Source organism: Saccopteryx leptura, chromosome 2 (genome assembly GCF_036850995.1).
Source record: "Saccopteryx leptura isolate mSacLep1 chromosome 2, mSacLep1_pri_phased_curated, whole genome shotgun sequence".
Taxonomy (NCBI): Eukaryota; Metazoa; Chordata; class Mammalia; order Chiroptera; family Emballonuridae; genus Saccopteryx; species Saccopteryx leptura.
Window position 1 is genome coordinate 271320963 of NC_089504.1, and position 19998 is coordinate 271340960.

At 37.7% G+C, this 19998-nt stretch overlaps 1 protein-coding gene across 1 annotated transcript in view; it reads left to right on the forward strand.

Annotated features, from left to right (window-relative positions):
- The window catches only part of INTS7 (integrator complex subunit 7), an 80994-nt gene that overhangs the window by 13596 nt on the left and 47400 nt on the right, over window positions 1–19998 (forward strand). Inside the window, exons 4-7 of the mRNA XM_066361798.1 lie at window positions 1691–1828; window positions 7521–7567; window positions 9451–9650; window positions 10121–10243. Coding sequence (XP_066217895.1) covers window positions 1691–1828; window positions 7521–7567; window positions 9451–9650; window positions 10121–10243 — 508 coding nt within the window. The remainder of the gene's footprint in view (window positions 1–1690; window positions 1829–7520; window positions 7568–9450; window positions 9651–10120; window positions 10244–19998) is intronic.

The following is a 19998-nucleotide window of genomic DNA, read 5'->3' on the forward strand; positions in this document are numbered from 1 at the left end:
GCCTAACTTGTTTTTGAAACATTCCTTTCTGTATGTTGATGTCTGATCAAATAACTAAGATTTAAATGGAGCTTAGCCTTAGCTCATTTTGAACTTCCTGACCTTACTGTTTTCTGTATTCATCCTTAGTTATGTACTCATTTTAGTATGCAGTAATATACAGTATATTTTAATTCCTTGGAGAATGCCAGATATAACCACATTAGTTTACTCTGCCTTTTTTTCTTGGTGTAAAAAAAATAATTTTTCTTAAATTTTGTTAGAATTTTTTTTTATTAAGCCTTATTATATTCAGCATGAACCATGTTTTCTTCTTTGCTCTGCTGTCTATGGAATCATTTGTATAATTTTTGTATTTCCTTTTTAAATTTGTATTCCTAAATTATAGGACTCATTTCTGACTTGCCCTTCCAGACAATACTCTTTTTAACCATAAAGTCTAGGATGTCACTTCTTCCCTACGTTTCCTTTACATCAGGAACTGGTTCTTTCCTCTTCTTCTGAGTTTAGTGCTTTTGTCATTCTTTTTCTTTTTCTTTTTTTTAAGTGACAGGAGGGGAGATAGTGAGACAGACCCCTGCATGCGCCCCCACCAGGTTTCACCCGGCAACCCCATCTGGGGCTGATGCTTGAATCAACCAAGCTATCCTCAGCTCCCAGGGCCAATGCTCAAACCAGTTGAACCACTGGCTGTGGGAGGGGAAGAGGAAGAGAAGGTGGAGGGGAAGAGAAGCAGATGGTCACTTCTCCTGTGTGCCCTGACCGGGAATTGAACCCAGGATGTCCATACACCGAACTGATGTTCTATCTACTGAGCCAGCTGGCCAGGGCCATTTATTCCATCTTAATATTTTGTTTATAAGAATTGTGCTACTTCTGTCCAATAGATTTTATTTCCATAAGGAGATGATATGTCAAGTTAGATGGTAACTTAGGATGGTAGCTTAAGATATTAGAAATGTTGTCATTGTAGAAACCCTGTTTTGTTTATTGAAATATTTTGCAGCCTTCTAAACTCCATGCCTTTCTGCTGCAAAGATTTTTTAAGCTTTACTTTCTGTAGTTTGTTACAAAGAATAGATTTTTTCACCATTTCTGAATTTATAATTTTATTATAAAGTAGACTGTGTTTTTTGAAATTCTACCTTCCTTACTACCCTTGCAGATTCTGATATGAGTGCCAGGGGCATCCTCCGCATCTGTTCTTTGGATTTTGAGGATAGATTTGAAAATCATGGTACCAGTATTTACTGGTGTGAAAATAAGGACTAGGAAGTCTTACATTTTTACTTTGTGGATGTACTTAATAGCAAAAATGTTAGACTTTTTAATGCTTTGCTAAATTGGACTTTTTAATGCAACATTGGAAAAATTGGTATTTTAATGCTTTAATACGTAATTGAAAAGTTTCTTTTCTGGGCCGTGTTTGGTATGTGGGATGTACTTCAAGATGATTTTTTAAATTTTGCTTGTAATAGATAGTCTATGTTAATTTTTCTGGTATACGGAAGTATGGAAAAGTGGTTAGAATTTCAGTCACTGCTTTATGCCTTCAATTGATGGTTTCTTAACCTAAGATTGTGGAATTACCTACAAACTTTTGTTTGTTAATCAAGTTTTGCTTTGCTGCTTCTTTTTCTGGCCTCAAGTTTGTTGCATTTTCATTCTTCCGGTTTCTCTCTTTCTGTAGGATGTTGGGAAGTCTGGCATCAATAATTCCTGAGAGGAAGAATGCTCACCATAGTATTCGTCAGAGTCTGGATTCCCATGATAATGTAGAAGTTGAAGCAGCTGTTTTTGCTGCTGCAAATTTCTCTGCACAGTCAAAGTAAGTATAAGCCTTTCAGTCGCTGGGCTTCCCAGAGAGGTCTGGAAGGAATAACTTAGAACTCAGCAATATATATATAAGTATTAAACAATACAGAAAAATGTGAATGGCAAGGTATTTTCCAAGAAGGTTTACATAAATTGGGAAGCAGCACTTACATACATAGAGCAGAACAGTGAAGTACAAATGTTGGCATTGCTTATTTTCCAGAAGGACAGGATGACCATAGATTAGAGCAGGGTTCCCCAAACTTTTTACACAGAGGGCCAGTTCACTGTCCCTTAGACTGTTGGAGGGCCAGACTATTAAAAAAAACTATGAACAAATCTCTATGCACACTGCACATATTTTAAAGTAAAAAAACAAAACGGAAACAAATACAATATTTAAAATAAAGAACAAGTAAATTTAAATCAACAAACTGACCAGTATTTCAATGGGAACTATGGGTCTGCTTTCGGCTAATGAGATGGTCAATGTCCAATTCCATATTTGTCACTGCTAGTTGTAACAAGTGATATGACACACTTCTGGAGCCGTGAAGCGTCCGTCCCGTGTCACTGGAAGTAGTGCTGTACGTGAGTGACGCTGCGCTTTGCGGTGCGCCACATACAGTGCTCCTCTCACTAACCACCAATGAAAGAGGTGCCCCTTCCAGAAGTGCGGTGGGGGCCGGATAAATGGCCTCAGGGGGCCGCATGTGGCCCGCCGGCCGTAGTTTGGGGACCCCTGGATTAGAGTAACTGGGGAAGGCTTCACTGCAGAGCAGAAGCTTTGTTTGCTGAAGAACCTTCCCCAAATGTACACAGCCCTAACACAAATTGCTGCACTCTTACTGTCTTCTTAGACTAGGCTGTTTGGCGTTAGAGCTGTGCACAATTTGACAAAGATGGTAGTAACTTTAGCTGAAATCAATTTAACCTATTTGGGAAGTCATGTTCTTACTGAACAGGATATTTGGGGGGGGGGGGGGGCGGTGCTGAAATGTTAACCTTGGTTTTATTACTATGTTTGACTTGCTTGTTTATCTTTTACAAAAAGTATATTATACCCTTAATGACTGATAGTAAAAGTGACATGCTTTCTGGAGGGCATGTTGGTAATAAGTATTTTGCCTTAAATATCCTTTTGACCTGGAAAATCCACTTAGAACTAATCCTAAGAAATCAGCAATGTGTATTGATACTTATTTGCAAGGATATGAGGTGTAGTGTTAAAAATAACAAAAGAAATTAGTAGCAACCTAAATTTTAACCAATGTGCTTAGGTAAATATAACATTGTAAAATGGGATAGTACATGAGTATTGAACAAATTTATTCTAGATTTGTATTTGGAAACATTATATAACATGTGATATTACAAATTTGTTTAAAAAAACGCAAGTATATATGGAATAGAAAAAAGGCTAGAAGGATATATATCAAAGCATTGTCTCTGGGCGATAAGATCATATCTAATTTTTATTTTCTTTTTTATAAATTTCTCTATATCCTGCCATGAGCTTGTTTTGGTTTTTATAATCAAGTGAATAATCAATGTTATTTTTAAAATAAGAAAATAGCATTTCCATTAAGAGCCTCTGCTAAATTTGGGTAACTGAAATAATCTGTTTTCTTTCTTCAGATTTTAATTGTGTGCATCTTCTGCCCTTTAGCTGCTTTTACCAAACCTTTAGAAGCCCAGGCTTACTCACTGGAAAAGGAGAGCAGAGAATAGAAAGCAAATACTTTTTAACTTACTACTCAAAATTAGTATGTGTGGCAGTCACTGAGGAGAACCAGTGGTGGGAGTCAAATAATTTAATAACCAGTTCTCTGCCCTAATGACTGTTTTAAGTATAAAAATACAGTATACCCAAAGGTAGTTTATTATTTCATGCATTTAGTACTTAGATAAGAACAATAAAGAAGTACAGAAAATTAGATTATGTTATATGAGTTTTAAAATATTAATGAAAAAATATTAAATAATAACTGACAAAAAACAGTAAAACTGTTATTTAGGATATTTCCGGTGACAGCTTGTCACCGCCTGGTTGTTTGGCACTTTTTCTTTTTACGTTTTAAGTTTGTTTACTGAAATAAAAAATGCAAGGGAATTAAAATGTAGTATTTCATCAAAGGTATAATGAGTTTTATGAAATGAATGAATATTATAAGCATAGTTTCGTCAAATTTTTTTTACCTATGGATGGAATGAACATTACTATGGGTGCTTAGAATACGCTGCTGCACAGATGAACGTTAAAACAGAGTAAGGAATGCCCTGGCCGGTTGGCTCAGCGGTAGAGCGTCGGCCTAGCGTGCGGAGGACCCGGGTTCGATTCCTGGCCAGGGCACATAGGAGAAGCGCCCATTTGCTTCTCCACCCCTCCGCCGCGCCTTCCTCTCTGTCTCTCTCTTCCCCTCCCGCAGCCGAGGCTCCATTGGAGCAAAGATGGCCTGGGCGCTGGGGATGGCTCCTTGGCTTCTGCCCCAGGCGCTAGAGTGGCTCTGGTTGCAACATGGCGACGCCCAGGATGGGCAGAGCATCGCCCCCTGGTGGGCAGAGCGTCGCCCCATGGTGGGCGTGCCAGGTGGATCTCGGTCGGGCGCATGCGGGAGTCTGTCTGACTGTCTCTCCCTGTTTCCAGCTTCAGAAAAATGCAAAAAAAAAAAAAAAAAAAAAAACAGAGTGAGGAATGTAAATTTGTGATTTCCACATTGGGTGGCTGCCCAGCGGCCCACCTTAGAGAGAACCCTGATTACAAGAACCGTTTTAACAACCGGTTTGCAGAACTCAACAAAAAATTAGGTATCGGTTCTGCCAAACTGTCCAAACTGGTTGAATCCCAGCCCTGAGGAGAACTATCTGAGTAAATACAGTTCCTGTTTGTGCTTTTGGAAATTGGAAATTTTTTTATTACTTGAGAAAGGTATTGATACTGAGAAAACTTTTTAAAAAATGCTTTTATTGTATAGGACGTCTTATCTGGTGACTAAGGTGTCAGTTCTTAATAATCTGTCAGATTAAATATGTACTTCCAGTGACTCCAAAAGTAGTTTTATAAATGTAGTTTCTAAATGGTAAGTTTGTAATTTAGTGATTAGATTTTATTTATAAGAATCATTTTTGGCGCAATTTTTCTCTTCTGTTACCAGAAGCTAATTTTGTCAACTGCAGAATTTCTCTGACCTGTCTAGAAATGGTTAAAATGAAGTAACATTGGAACAGCAAACTTCTTCATTTAAAGAAATAATGACCAATAAACATTTAAATTAACAGTTATGTAGAAGCAGTTTTCAACATACCAGGCTTCAGTAAACATTTGTAATTTATAATATTAAAAAATACCAAATTAGTACATAGAAAGCCTGAAGGACCTATCTAAATATATCCGAGTGTGAAATTAACAAAATGTATCTTTTTGAAATTAGACTTTATCTTTTTCCCCAGAGAAAGATGACCTGGCCCTAGATCAGATCCCTAAACTAATACTAATGGATTTTTATCTCAGTATCTCAGTTTACTAATTTATGGATCTTAAGTAAGAGTAACTAGCCAAATAAGACCATGAGAATTTAATTCTCTCCTCCCCATCTACTATCATAACCACATCTAACTTGTTCTTTAAAAGGTTAAGATTTTATAATTTTAAAGAGCTAGTCCCTGAGTCACAAAACAGAAGTTGCAGGCAAACCCAGATGCCTTCAGGGGCCTGGCGTGCATTGTTAATGAGAGAGATGCCCTCTAGTGACAACTATGGTGAACTGGGTTGAGAAAATGTCTTCTAATCTCTTTAAGCCAGCAACTCACTCTTAAGTATAAAAAAAATTGTTTGCAAATGAACGTTTTTTTAGAATAAAATATTCTAAATTCTAAAACAAAAACAATTTTAGATAAAATTTTAGAAGAAAACCTTTCAAAATTTTATTGCAAAGTACAACAAAGTATACTTCTTGATATGTTTCTATATAGACACAAGGAATACTTCAGGATTTCAGAATTATGATGTATTGAATGATCATAAGGTTACTGAGATTATAATAACTAGAGTAAAAAAGAATAAGAGTGCAGTAGAATACGTGAGAACAAATTGAGTTAATCTCAGAAAACACATACACTATACTTCCATAGGAAATGCTAGAAAACAAAAGAATACATAATCATGCATTCCGTTAGCTGTCAATAGAAGATATAATATATCATGTAGCCTCTGGAATATTCCTGTTAACTTGTGAGAGAATGAAATTAAAAATGACAAATCATATTTTTTTTGAGAGAGAGAGAGACAGGAAGGGAGAGAGATGAAAAGCATCAATTCATAGTTACGTCACTTTAGTTGTTCATTGATTGCTTCTCATATGTGCCTTTACTGGGGGCTCCAATTGAGCCAGTGACCCCTTGCTCAAGCCAGCAACCTTAGGGTCAAGTGAGCAACCTTGGGCTTCAGACCAGCAATCTTTGGGCTGAGGCCAGTGACGTTAGTATTGTGTTGATAATCCTGTGCTTAAGCCAGTGACCCTGCACTGAAGCCAGTGGCCCTGTGCTCAAGCTGGCAACCTCGGGGTTTCCAACCTGGGACCTCCGTGTCCTAGATCGATGCTTTATCCACTGTGCCACCACTGGATAGGTGACAAATCATGTCTTTACCCAGTGGTTTTCAACCCACTGATTATAGATTCTATAATCTTCATACAAACTCCGGGTAGTTAACTCTTGTGGACTGGCATGAAATTTCTGGTGGGCCTGCACCTGTCCATGGACTGGTGTTGAAAAATGCTGTCTTAATGGCAAGAAATATTTTATTTAGACGCCCATTGAACTGTAGAGAGTAAATAGTTTATATCTTATGTATCATTTATTATGGTGTAATAAACCAGGTTTGATCCTATTTATCTCTATCATGTTTCTTTACATATTAAATTTTATTCTATATATTCATGGTATTGATACTTTTGTAACATTCTGTGATATTTCTATTGCTATAGAATCAAAAGCAGCACCTTGAAAAATACGTTATATATATAATGTTAAAAATACATCACTAACTTTAAATAGGTTGGCTTGTATAGTAAGATTCTATTCATTTTTCCTACTGTATTTTTATTACTTTGTTTTCCTAAAAGTCAGAATAATAGAACTAGACTTTATTGCTTATGTAATCAGCTTGTGTATTAAAAGCGTTTCTTTTTTTATTTTTTGTATTATTCTAGGGTTTATTTTTATTTTAATTTTTAAAAATTTTACTTAGAAAATTAAATTTAATGGGGTGACATTGATCAATACGAGTACATAGGTTTCAGGTAAACATTTCTAAAGTATTTGAACTGTTGATTATGTTGTATAACCATCACCCAAAAAGCTTTCCTTAATTAAAAGTATATCCTATAATACAGTAGACTAAGCTAGTACCCTTGACTCTTTTAAACAGTATCACTCTGTGATGCAAAGTGCAGCAGCAACCATAAATCAGAGCATCTTTCCTTGAATACCAAGTGAGAACAGTGCTGGCACCGGCCCATTTGCTGACTGGACTTGTGGTTTGGGTTGCATTTCTTTCCCCAGCTCCGGCCCCTGGCCTTTGGAATATTAGAAACACTTTGGAGTATGCATTGGCATTTCTCCTGTGCTGATAGTATTGTGTTTCTTTTAAGTCCTTAGAAAATTTAATTTGCTTTTAAAGTTTTTGCTATTCTCTCTTTCCAAAGGGATTTTGCTGTAGGAATCTGTAACAAAATCAGTGAAATGATTCAAGGTACGTGTGCTTTATTTAGTATTATGAAGTGGCTTAATGGGATTTATATTACTAATTGCTCCTAACATTTATTAAGTATATACTATGTGCTAGTCACCATTCATTTATTCATTCAACTAACATTTATTAAGGATCTTCTAAATGCCAGAACTGTTCTAGGTGCTTAGGACCCAGTAGTGAACAAAACAAACTCCTTGCCCTCACATACCCTACATTTGGGTGGTGGAAGGAGAAAGGGTGGCAGTAGACAAATAAAACTATGACGCACCAGGTGCTGTGGAGACAAAGTGAATAAGAAGGATAGTGAATCCCTAGAACAGATGGTAGAGTAGGAGTGGGGACTTTTCTATTTTATATGTGTTGATCAAGGAAGGCCTCTGATGAGGTGATATTTGAGTGAGAAGTGCAGATGTTTAGGGGAAAACATTCTGACTCAGGGGAGGGGAAGGCCACTAGAAGCTCTGGGGCTCTCTGGTCCCTCTGCTAATGTCCCTCCAGGCTCTTCAGTTGCAACTAAAATCCAAATTTCTCACCATAGTCTACAAAGGCCAAGTTTTCTAATGTCGTCTCCTGGACTGTGTGCTTCCTGTGTGTTAGCCCCACTTCAAAGGGAGCGCGGGCCACAGCGATGCACAAAGTATAGGTGATGATGTAGCCCCGCACCCCTTTGGGGTACAGGGGAGGGAGTGCTTACCAGAAACCTGGAGTCACACCAGGAAGGCCACTTTGAAAAACTGACCTTCAGTAGATATGATGTGACCCTTCAGAGAGTGAACCAGGAAATAAATATGGTGATTCCATTCTTCTCCCTCCCATCTCCTTGGGGTGGGGGGTGGGGGGGAGCTATGCTTTGGCCAAACCAAAATTAGAGGCCAAATTAGCAAGGGAGTTTATTGATGTGAGCCACAGTTGAAAGTGGAAATGCTGTCATTTGTTCACACCCACAGTTTTTTACAATGAGAAAATGAATGATTTGCAGAGTATGAATTAGCTTTTGGCATATATGCAGTACATTGTGATGGACAGTTTCTGTCCTCTGTTGTCCCAAAGCCATGCTGTAGAAGAAAAGGTTTTGTTGTTTGTTTAGCTGTGCTGTTGATAGGAAAAGATGCATTGGAGTTCATTTTCGTGGAGTTCCAGCTTTGTTTGCAGTAAAGAAAGGTGTGGGCTACGCAAAGCTCAGACAACTTCAGAACTGCTTTGTGCACAGCCTGTTCACATGTTGCTCTTGATTTAGTGTTGAAGGAAGCCATTAAAATTATAAATACCAAATTTAGCCATTGAGTATGTGTAGGGGGGTAATATATATATGTACATATATATATAAATGTACATATATATACCTTTTTAGTATGCTGTGTGAGAAGTAGGCAGCAAAGTGACTTTGCTTTTCACTGTGACTTTTAAAGGTATTTTCTGTTGGATGTTGTTTTATAGTCATTGCAGAATTCAGTGTTAAGATAAATACTTTTGGGAAAAACTATTGCACTGATTGATTAGCTCTCTAATGATCTTTTTTTATTTTTTATGACAGAGACAGAAGGAGAGGGACAGAGAGAGGGACAGATAGGGACAGACAGACAGGAAGGGAGAGGGATGAGAAGCATCAGTTCTTCCTCGTGGCTCCTTCATTGTTTGTTGATTGCTTTCTCATATGTGCCTTGATGGATGTAGGGGGGGATACAGCAGAGCGAGTGACCCCTTGCTCAAACCAACAACCTTGGGCTTAAGCCAGTGACCTTGAGGTCATGTCTGATCTCAAACATGTATTAGCATACTATTTGTTTTTAAAGGGTTATTGTGCTAGTTGAATCAGACCTTTTCAGTATGAACTAGTGTCAAGGGTGATGACCAGAAACCCTAGCAGCTCCCTCTGTGCCCAGGCTTAGCCACACCGGTAGACCTGAAGCTGAAGCTGATCCCGATCCTGCAGCACATGCACCACGATGCGATCCTGGCCTCCAGCGCTCGGCAGCTTCTGCAGCAGCTCGTCACCTCCTATCCTTCCACCAAAATGGTCATTGTTTCCTTACACACTTTCACTCTGCTTGCAGCTTCATCTTTGGTGGATACGCCTAAGCAGGTAATCTCAATTTTTTTCACTTAACTTGCATATTAAGTATATGATACAAAATAAGTAAGGGACCCATACATTTTAATATTATTAAGATTCCCTTTCCTTAATAAAGATCTGTCTCATTTCCTTTCGCTTGGTTTTTTTCCTTGTCTGCATTTGCAATACTGATTTTTGGCCCCCCCTGAGGAAATGAGGTAGAAGGGGGTCCGTGGCCGAGCACAGAGCATAAAGGAAGAGAGGACTGAGAGGTAAAGGCAGGCCCTGTGCTGGAACCTTGCGAGTTAAAGGATAATATCGTTTTATACACAAAGAGAAAGAGCCCTAACCATGGGCACATAGCTCACAGATGACAGGGCTGCGATCTGAAATGTGGAATGAGTCCTGTCTCAAGTCTAAAGGTTTCGCTAAACCACAGTGCATCCCTGGTGATAATTTCAGTGACAGTATTGTTAACTGAGTGACTTATGTCCTTACAGATCCAGCTTCTCTTGCAGTATTTGAAGAATGACCCCAGGAAAGCAGTAAAGAGACTTGCTATTCAAGATCTGAAATTACTTGCCAATAAAACACCACATACTTGGAGTAGGGAAAACATTCAGGTATGTAGAACTTTGAACATTAATGATTTATAAAAAAAAAATTCATAATATAGCATTGTAATAAGTTGTTTTTGCTTTGTCATTTTATACTGTCTTTGTCATCTTCTAAGTGTTTGAATATGAAAAATTTCTAAGAGCATTGTTGAAATTACAGCAAAGGTTATTTTATAAGTGGCAAATTAAATACATAAAACTTCTATCATTTAAAGTTTGTTAGTTTTAGTGAATTAGACTTGCCTCTCAATTTCTTGTTAATTTTCCCATAAGCAGCACTAAAGCTAATTGAGAAAGCCCAATTAAATTGTATATTTGATTCCTGTCTCCTTTAGTCAATTTAGAGAGAACAATTTTGGTGCTACTGTGACTGATTAGGGAAAAGATGTCTGATGGGTAATTTGGCAAAATATTCTCCTTTTCACAGAGCAGAAGACATTCTTATAAGTTTTCTTTTGTAAGTACAAGGGCAGATCTCAATCTCTAGACTTTTAATATGATGTCTTTTATAGCATTTCTTGAGTTAAATTACTGCTTTGTGTTCATTTTTCCCCTCAAATTAGAACCTTGCTTATTCTCCATTACTGATAACAGATGCCCCATTTTCTAAAAAATGCTGTTTAGAGTGAAATGAAAGTTTGTTAGAAGTCACCCTTTTTTTTCCATTGATTTTATTGTCTCTTGTTATCATTGCAGCTACAATGTGGCAAAATCTTTGAATTTCATATTAAAACTAAGCTGCTGTGTTTGTATTTTTGTTTGATTGCAATTTTCTAAATATGTTTTAATATGTTATGGTTTGACAGTCACAAATATTCTAAAAAATAGGGGGAGTTAATATATGCATTTAGTAGATAAGCAAATTAGGGTTCAGAGAGACTTAATATGCTTAAGAGTTTCTTAAGAGGACTTAATTAATAATTTAACTAGGAGTGCTTCTCTCCTCTAGGGCTTTTTCTACAAAACAATAGTGTCCCCAAGAAGACAGTGTGACCAGGCACTTTTAGTATCTTTAGGAAATTTGTGCATTGAACCAAACCCAGGAAGAGCACAGTATTATTACTTCTCACTTTTTTCCTTATTGTGAGATGGAGTGCACATTCAGAAAAATATGTTAAATGTACATTTTGTGGTTTAAAAAGTGTAAGTGAAAACCCGTGTAGTCACCATCTGACTAGAAATAGAACATGGCAGGATCAGAGCCCTCTTTCCCTCCCGTGGTCCTCATTGATCAGAACATTAACACCTACCCAAAGGAAAGCACTATTTTGACTTTTCTGATAATCACTTCATTGCTGTTTATAGTTTTGCCATCTATGCTTGCCTTCCTAAAATATTGTTTAGTTTTTTTTATTTTTGCTTCCTTTGCTCAACATTATACTGATGAGATTCATCCATATGGTTGCATGTGTTTTTACTTTCCATTGCCAATATGTAGAATTATCAGACTTTTACATTTTTACCAGTTTAAAAGCTGTAGTTTGAACTTGTAATTATTTGGTTACTAAAGAATTTGAGCATCTTTTTAAACATGTTTATTGACCATTTGGATTTTCTTCTTTTGTGACACAGTCATTCAATTCTCTTGCCTATTCTGTTGATTTGTAGTCATTCTTTATATTATATATTCTGGATACTCTTACTTTATTGGTCCTTGGCAATTCTATATAAATTTCAGCAGCAACTGGTCAAGTTCCTTTGTTTAAAGAAGAAGTTAATAATTTGATTGGGATTACATTGAAAAGAAAAATAACTTTTTAGGAAATTGATGTCTACAATGTGAAGTCTGCTAATATGTGAACATGTCATATCTTTACATTTATTTAGGTCTCTTAAATATATCTTTCGCCTTACTCTGTTAGTATGATATTAATATAGCTTGTTTAGCTTTCTCCTGGATGTATTTACATGGTAGATCGTTTGCCACTTTTTACTTCCAACCCTTATGTATCTTTAGGTTTCGGATATATCTTATAAACTGTTTAATTGGATTATTTTTTATCCAGCCTAGAAATATGTCATTTTAAAATGGAGTGTTTGGTTCATTTATATGTACAATGATTTATTATGTATTAGGGTTTAAACCTCATCTTATTTTGTGTTTTTTACATGCCTTCCCTATTTTTCCCCCTTCTTTTTATTGGCTACCTTATAGATTGTTTTTAATATTTTACTGTTCATTTTTCTTTGGGTAGTTTAGAAGTTTACAGTCGTTATACATTTTTTTAGTTGTTATACTAGAAATTACAGCATGCATAGTTATTTTTTATGAAACTCTGAAATTCTGCTACAGAGACTTTAAAACACATTTTAACTCCATTTGCATCCCTCAAAACTTTATGTATTGTCATATGTCTTAATTCTGTCTTTTTCTTATCAATATGTTTTATGAACTTAGAGTTCATCAGGTCTTTCCACTGTCTCTGCTCTTCTCACATCTCAGACTTTCTCTCTGGACACTTTTCCTTCTGCCCCTGGGAAGTCCTTCAGTGAGGGTCTGTGCTGGTAAACTGCTCAGGATGTGCCTGTCTGAAAACGTCTTCATCTTGAGAGATACTTTCTCTGGGGATAGGATCCCCAGAGCACTGAGGATACCATTCTGCTGTCTGATTTCCATTGTTACTGCTGAGAAGTAGTAGCAGTACTCTTACAGGAATCCCCCCGCCCCCCACTTTTACATTTTTCTCTGCAGTTTCACTATGAAATATCTAGTTATGGATTACTTCTATTTAAATTATGTAGGCTATTGAGTTTCTTGAATTATAAGTTTGGTGTCTTTCAGCAGTCTGGGAAATTGTCAGGCATAATAATTCCTTCAGATATTGCAAGCCTCTCTCATCTTTCTCTCTGATTCTTGGGTTAAATGTGTGCTAACCTTTATCCATTAATCCCCCGTGTTCTTTATATATTTCATGTCCTTATCTCTTTTTGTTGTATTCTGGATAATTTTTTCTGAGATATGTTTTAGTTCACTAATTATCTCTCTGATTTATCTAAAGTCTTCAGATTTGTCTCTGCGATCAATTCCTATTGGTTCTCCGTTGTCCCTTTTTCCTTGTATACTTGGTTGTTTTCTACCTTGAGCTACTTGTTTTCCTTAGAATAGTGTGTGGCCCATTTTTAAGGCCCAGAATGAAAGTGTTTCTCCAGGGAAGATTTGTATCTGCTTCTGTTATATAAAGGCCAGATAGTGATATATGTGGGAGAAATACAGTCAGGGAAGGGGGTTAGTGAGGGTGGAACACAGAGATTGCAATTTGTAACAGGGCAGTCAGAGAAATCCTCACTAAGAAGAGGACACTTGAGCAAGGACCAGAAGGAGGGAGCATCACGTGGTGGTCCTGTGAGAGAAGAGCATTACCAGCTGGGGCAGCAGCGGGAGTGTGCGAGGACCCATGAGCATGAGGTCAGAGTGTCTGAAGAAGGGCCGTTGAGTAGCAGATGCTCTTAGACCAGGGGTAGTCAACCTTTTTATACCTACCGCCCACTTTTGTATCTCTGTTAGTAGTAAAATTTTCTAACCGCCCACTGGTTCCACAGTAATGGTGATTTATAAAGTAGGAAGTAACTTTACTTTATAAAATTTGTAAAGCAGAGTTATAGCAAATTAAAGCATATAATAATAATTACTTTATGTCAGATTTTTGCTAAGTTTGGCAGAATAAATCTTTATTAAACAACTTACTATAGTTAAATCTATCTTTTTATTTATACGTTGGTTGCTCCGCTACCGCCCACCATGAAAGCTGGAATGCCCACTAGTGGGCGGTAGGGACCAGGTTGACTACCACTGTCTTAGAAAGATGTTTGGGTGGGAGAGCAGATAATGTAAGGCCTTTGAGTCCTTTGTGAGCACTTGAGCCTTTACGCTGCATGAGGACATTCTTTTTTCTAATTGAAATGTATCTGACATATAATATGATGTCAATTAAGGTATACATGTTAATTTATACATTTATACATTGTAATATGATTATCATTATAGCAGTAATTAGCACCTCTGTCTTACGTAATTATCTCTTTTTAGTGGTTGGAATAACTAAGTTCTAGTCCCTTAGCAAGTTTAATGATTATAATTTTGTCTATATACAGTGTGTTAGATCTATAGGACTTACTCACTACTCATTGCAGGTTTGTACTCTTGAACAATATCTGTTCTGTCCCCACCTCGACCCCCCTTCCCCGCTTCCCAAATCAGTCAGAGGAAAACTGTATATCACTTACACATGGAATCTGAAAAGCCCAGCTCATCAAAGCAGAGAGTGCAGTGGTGGTTATCAGGGGGTGAGGGGGCAGAGGACATTATCTGACTTGAGTTATAAAAGACTCTCTGGCCTAGCTATGTTGAGATTAGATTGTAGGGGCCACCAGGGCAGAAGCAGAATGTTTAGGATGTGATTAGGAGTAATCCAGCTAGAAGGTAGCATGATTACCTGAACCGGGGTGTAGTGGGGTAGCAGGGAGAAGTGGTAACATTCAGGATCTGTTTTAAAGACAAGGCTGATGGATGTACTGGTAGATGTATGTAGAGTGTAGGAGGAAGAGAAAGGGTGACTCGAAGGTTTTTGGCTTTAAAAAATTTGGCCCTGGCCGGTTGGCTCAGCGGTAGAGCGTCGGCCTAGCGTGCGGAGGACCCGGGTTCGATTCCCGGCCAGGGCACACAGGAGAAGCGCCCATTTGCTTCTCCACCCCTCCGCCGTGCTTTCCTCTCTGTCTCTCTATTCCCCTCCCGCAGCCGAGGCTCCATTGGAGCAAAGATGGCCCGGGCGCTGGGGATGGCTCTGTGGCCTCTGCCTCAGGCGCTAGAGTGGCTCTGGTCGCAACATGGCGATGCCCAGGATGGGCAGAGCATCGCCTCCTGGTGGGCAGAGCGTCGCCCCATGGTGGGCGTGCCGGGTGGATCCCGGTCGGGCGCATGCGGGAGTCTGTCTGACTGTCTCTCCCTGTTTCCAGCTTCAGAAAAATGCAAAAAATTAAAAAAAAAAAAAAATTTTACCTGTAATGGGTAAGACTAGGAGACTTATTTCTTTAAGGGAAGATCATGAAGGAGTTCAGTTTTGACATACAAAGTTTACAGTGTCAGACATCCAAGTGGAAATGTCAAGGACATATGAGGCTGGAGTTCAGTGAACAGCTCTGACTTAGTTATAAAAGATCTAAAGTTGTAAATATGAGTCATTAGTTTGTCTGAAGTATTATCAGAAGACCAATGGGAAAAAAATTAATTAAAAATACTATGTAGGATGTGGCATATACATAAAAATGCTTTTTTTAAAGTGTAGCTCTAAGAAACTATATTAAAGGGAGGATTATTTTGTACTTTTCCTTTTTATATACTTTGACAGGTTGCAGAGTTGGTGTTATGCTGTCTTAATAAAATGAATTGGGACCTTTCTCTTTCTAAGCTCAGCAATGGTTAAGGGCTATGACATGGAAACTTTCTATCTCCTGAAATTATAGCTTTAAAAGTGCCATAGATCCGCCTAACCAGTCAGTGGCACAGTGGATAGAGCGTCAGACTGGGATGCGGAGGACCCAGGTTCAAGACCCCAAGGTCACCAGCCTGAGCGCAGCTCATCTAGTTTTAGCAAAGCTCACCAGCTTGGACCCAAGGTTGCTGGCTTGAGCAAGGGGTTACTCAGTCTGCTGTAGCCCATGGTCAAGGCACATACATATGAGAGAGCAATCAATGAACAACTAAAGTGCCACAACGAAAAACTGATAATTGATGCTTTTCATCTCTCTGCGTTCCTATCTGTCCCGATCTATCCCTCTCTCTGACTCTTGCTCTGTCTCTGTAAAAAAAAAAAAAAATGCCATAGATCCATCTGAATATAGAACTTCTTCCAGGGATAGTGTTCTGAGAACTTTTCCAATTATTGACATGGTCACCCTATCAAAAGTTGATTGATTATTAATTAAACATTGGTTATTTTTAATTTGAAATACATTCTTTTTAATATTTGTCTCTTCCACAAAGAATTTTTCCCCACTATGCCTAGAACCTGAGCATATTAATTTTCATTAGTTGGATGTGGTCAAGTAATTTTTTTCAAAGCCTAGATACATTTTTGAAAATAATGAAATAGAGCAAAGAAAAAAAAGAGTTCTGGTGATTTTCTTTAAAAGTTATTAGTTTGATGATTTCAAACTTGAATTTCACTCTCAGTTACCAAGAGTCAGTATTATTCTTCTAAGGCAGGGGTCGGGAACCTATGGCTCGCAAGCCAGATGTGGCTCTTTTGATGGCTGCATCTGGCTCGCAGACAAATCTTCAGTAAAAAAAATAATAACGTTAAAAATATAAAACATTCTCATGTATTACAATCCATTCATTTCCTACCCTCATGTTCATGGTTGCGGGTGGCTGGAGCCAATCACAGCTGTCCTCCGGGACAACACCAAATTTTTATTGGATAATGCATAACGTACACGGGTCATTGTATGGCTCTCACAGAATTACATTTTAAAATATGTGCCATTCATGGCTCTCTCAGCCAAAAAGGTTCCCGACCCCTGTTCTAAGTTTTCCTTCCTTCTCAACCAGCCTTGTCACTGCCATTTGATTTTGGAGTTTTGGTATTTCAAGTGCAAATTGTGTCCATTTCATTGCTACATTCACTGGTGTATTGGTAGGTAATATAATTCCATATGGAATCAAGTATAGCAGCTTTAAAGGAAATGATTTATTTATTTTTTATTGGCTGTATTGGGGTCACATTGGTTAATAAAATTATATTTATGCCTTGCTAAGGTAAGTACCCATTTTAGTTAGTGTTAATCTGTATTATTGTTTACACCAATGTTTTTTGATCGCTGGTCCACAGAGCTGCACTCATCCACCAGAAACTCTATCCCTGTTCGCAAAAGAATTATTTACTCTGATGTTGTATCAAGGTACTATTCTGATGTTATAGTGTTATCTGAAAAGGATAATTGATTTATCCAACTTCTCCGTTACAGGTCTAGGTATTCTCAACAACATAGTTTTATTTTTGGCATTCTTTCTCCTGCCGGGGTTGATATGTACTTTACCTGATTTTAGGAAAGGTGACAAGTTAAGCCTGAGAATTAGTTCTTTTAATCTTTTTTCTTTTTTGCAGTTAGTACAGTGGAGACAGAAAATTTAGAGGTGTTAATATCTTAGACAGTACTTTTAAACGTAACATTTTTCTTTACTTTAAAGATGATAAACTTTTTGCCATGCTATTCTGGAACACGTCCCTGGTGGTCAGTCCCATTCTAGAGTAGAGGAGAGCCCCTGTTTAGGAACTGACCCAGAAAACAGTAATTCAGGACAGAGCCTTGTTTGGACAGTGCGTTAAAGCAGAATAGAGAAACTCAGACCTAATAGTGAGGAAGGCAGCCGTGATAAGTGAGAGAGGGGACTTCATTTGAAGAATTAGAGTTGTCCTTTTTGTTCATAAGAAAAAATGGTCCTGGTAAGAACAATTTTGTAATACGTAGGTAATATCCTTGAAACGGAAACTTGAACCAGATTTCATCATTGAAATATGATTGATGTACTGTCTCTGGGAACTTGGCATGTGCTCTGTTAAGCTTACTGACTTGAATTAATGAGCCTTTAAATCAGTACATATTTACTGAGAGCATGTTAAGTACCCAGTATTGTGGTAGGTGACAGAAATTAGAAGATATCATTGTAAATAGTTTTATTATAAGATTTTATAAACATTTTATTTAGTTTTTCAAATGGTAAAATTTGGCTTCTTTAAGATTATTAATATCATTATTGTATATAAACTGTCTTACTTCCTTCTTGATTATCCCAAAAGGTTAAATGTCTATTATACACAGAGCACTCTATAAGACATAATTTTGAATACATATAAATATAGGACATAGTCCTTAACCTCTGGGCTGTTGGTTAAGGATACTTATTCCTAAGCACAAGCTAAGTAACAGTATAAGCAGGACAGTTTGGGCAGTAAAAAGTGGATAAATAGAAATGGCCTAAGTATAATATTTAAATACAATAAAAAAATAAGAATTACCTAGTTACTTTTTAAAAAATGCTTTCTTTTGAATTGCAAACACAGTATCTGTATCTGTTTTTATTTCCTTGACCTTTGCTCTTTAATACACATTCTTTTTGATCTATTTCCCTGTCATTTTGCGTAGACATGTAAAAAAGCACTTACTGCTAAATCCAGAGGCCCTTCTGCCTTTGTCATCTCTCCTCTGTGATACATTTGACACTGTTAACCTCCCTCTTCTTTTGGTTTCTTTGGCACTTACCTGTCCTCACTCATTCTTTTCTTTCTTTTTTTTAAGTAAGAGGAGGGGAGATAGTGAGACAGACTCCCTCATGAGCCCTGACCAGGATCTACTTGGCAACCCCATCTGGTGCCTATGCTCTACCCATCTGGGGCTGATGCTCACAGCTGAGCTATTTTTAGCACTTGAGGCAGAGACTCCATGGAGCCATCCTCAGAGCCTGGGGCCAGTGCACTTGAATAAATCAAGCCATGGCTGTGTGAGGAGAAGAGAGAGAGAGAAAGGGGAGGGAAGGGGGGGAGAAGAAGCATATGGTTGCTTCTCTTGTGTACCCTGATGGGGAATCAAACCTGGGACTTTCATATGCCAGGTTGACGCTTAACCACTGAGCCAACCAGCCAGGGCCTCACTCATTCTTTTCAATCTTTAATCTGTATTTTCCCTGTATTCTTCACTGCCACTTTTCCTTGAGTTAAGTCTTTGGCCCTAGGTGCTTTCTTCCATTTCTTTGCTGTTCTTATAGCTTCCCTGAACATCCATATGTGCATTCTTCAGCAATTAGTTCGTGTATCTGAGCTTCTGGATTCATCTCCAGCATAGCAGCTTGTATGGGTTGCAAAGTGCTTTGACTCTCAATAGCTGTTTAATCTTATAGACAATAGATGTCACCCCCACTTATATTTTAAATTTTAATTAATTTCTTTTTTTAATTGATTTATTTGAGAGAGAGAGAGAGATAGAGAAACATCTATTTGTCATTCCACTTATTTATGCTTTTATTGGTAGATTCTTATATGTGTCCTTACCAGGGATCAAACCTGTCACCTTGAGATATGGAGATGACGCCACCTGGCTGGACTTAATTCATCTCTCTTAATGCCAATACAGTCACATCAGAATGCAAAAGCCACAAAAAGCTATGTAGTAAAATATTTCCCACTACTATCTACTCATCTTCTTTGTCCAGTGGCAAACAATGTCTGATTTCTTGTCTGTTTTTCCAGAGATGTTTTATATGAAAACGACAGTTCTGTATAAATCTTGACCCCATTTTACAGACAAAGAAGTTGAGAATCAGAGATTTCAGTAACTGGCTCAGATCTCAGAGATGGTAAGTGTCAGAGCCAGAATGCTAGTGCAAGTCTTCAATGAAAAATCTACATCTCCAACTCCAAATGCTATTGGATATTTCTTCTTAGACTTCCTATTCTGTTTTCTTTCTTTCCTCTGAAATTGGCTTATTCCCATAAATTTTTAATTTTTGTAAATGGAATCAACATTCTCTGGTTACCAGATTTGAAATTTTATAAAAATCATTGACTCCCTCTTGTTCATTTTCTCATATATAATCTCTTTCAAAATATGTTTCATATTCCTCCTCTACTTTCCATTCCTACCACCAAGAGCTAGTTCAGGCCTCCATTACCACTTACCTGGATTACTGCCATAACTACAGGTTGGTTTCTAACTCTCAGCTCTCTTTGTTAGCTTGTCCTGTTTACCGCTGCCAGAATAATCTTCCC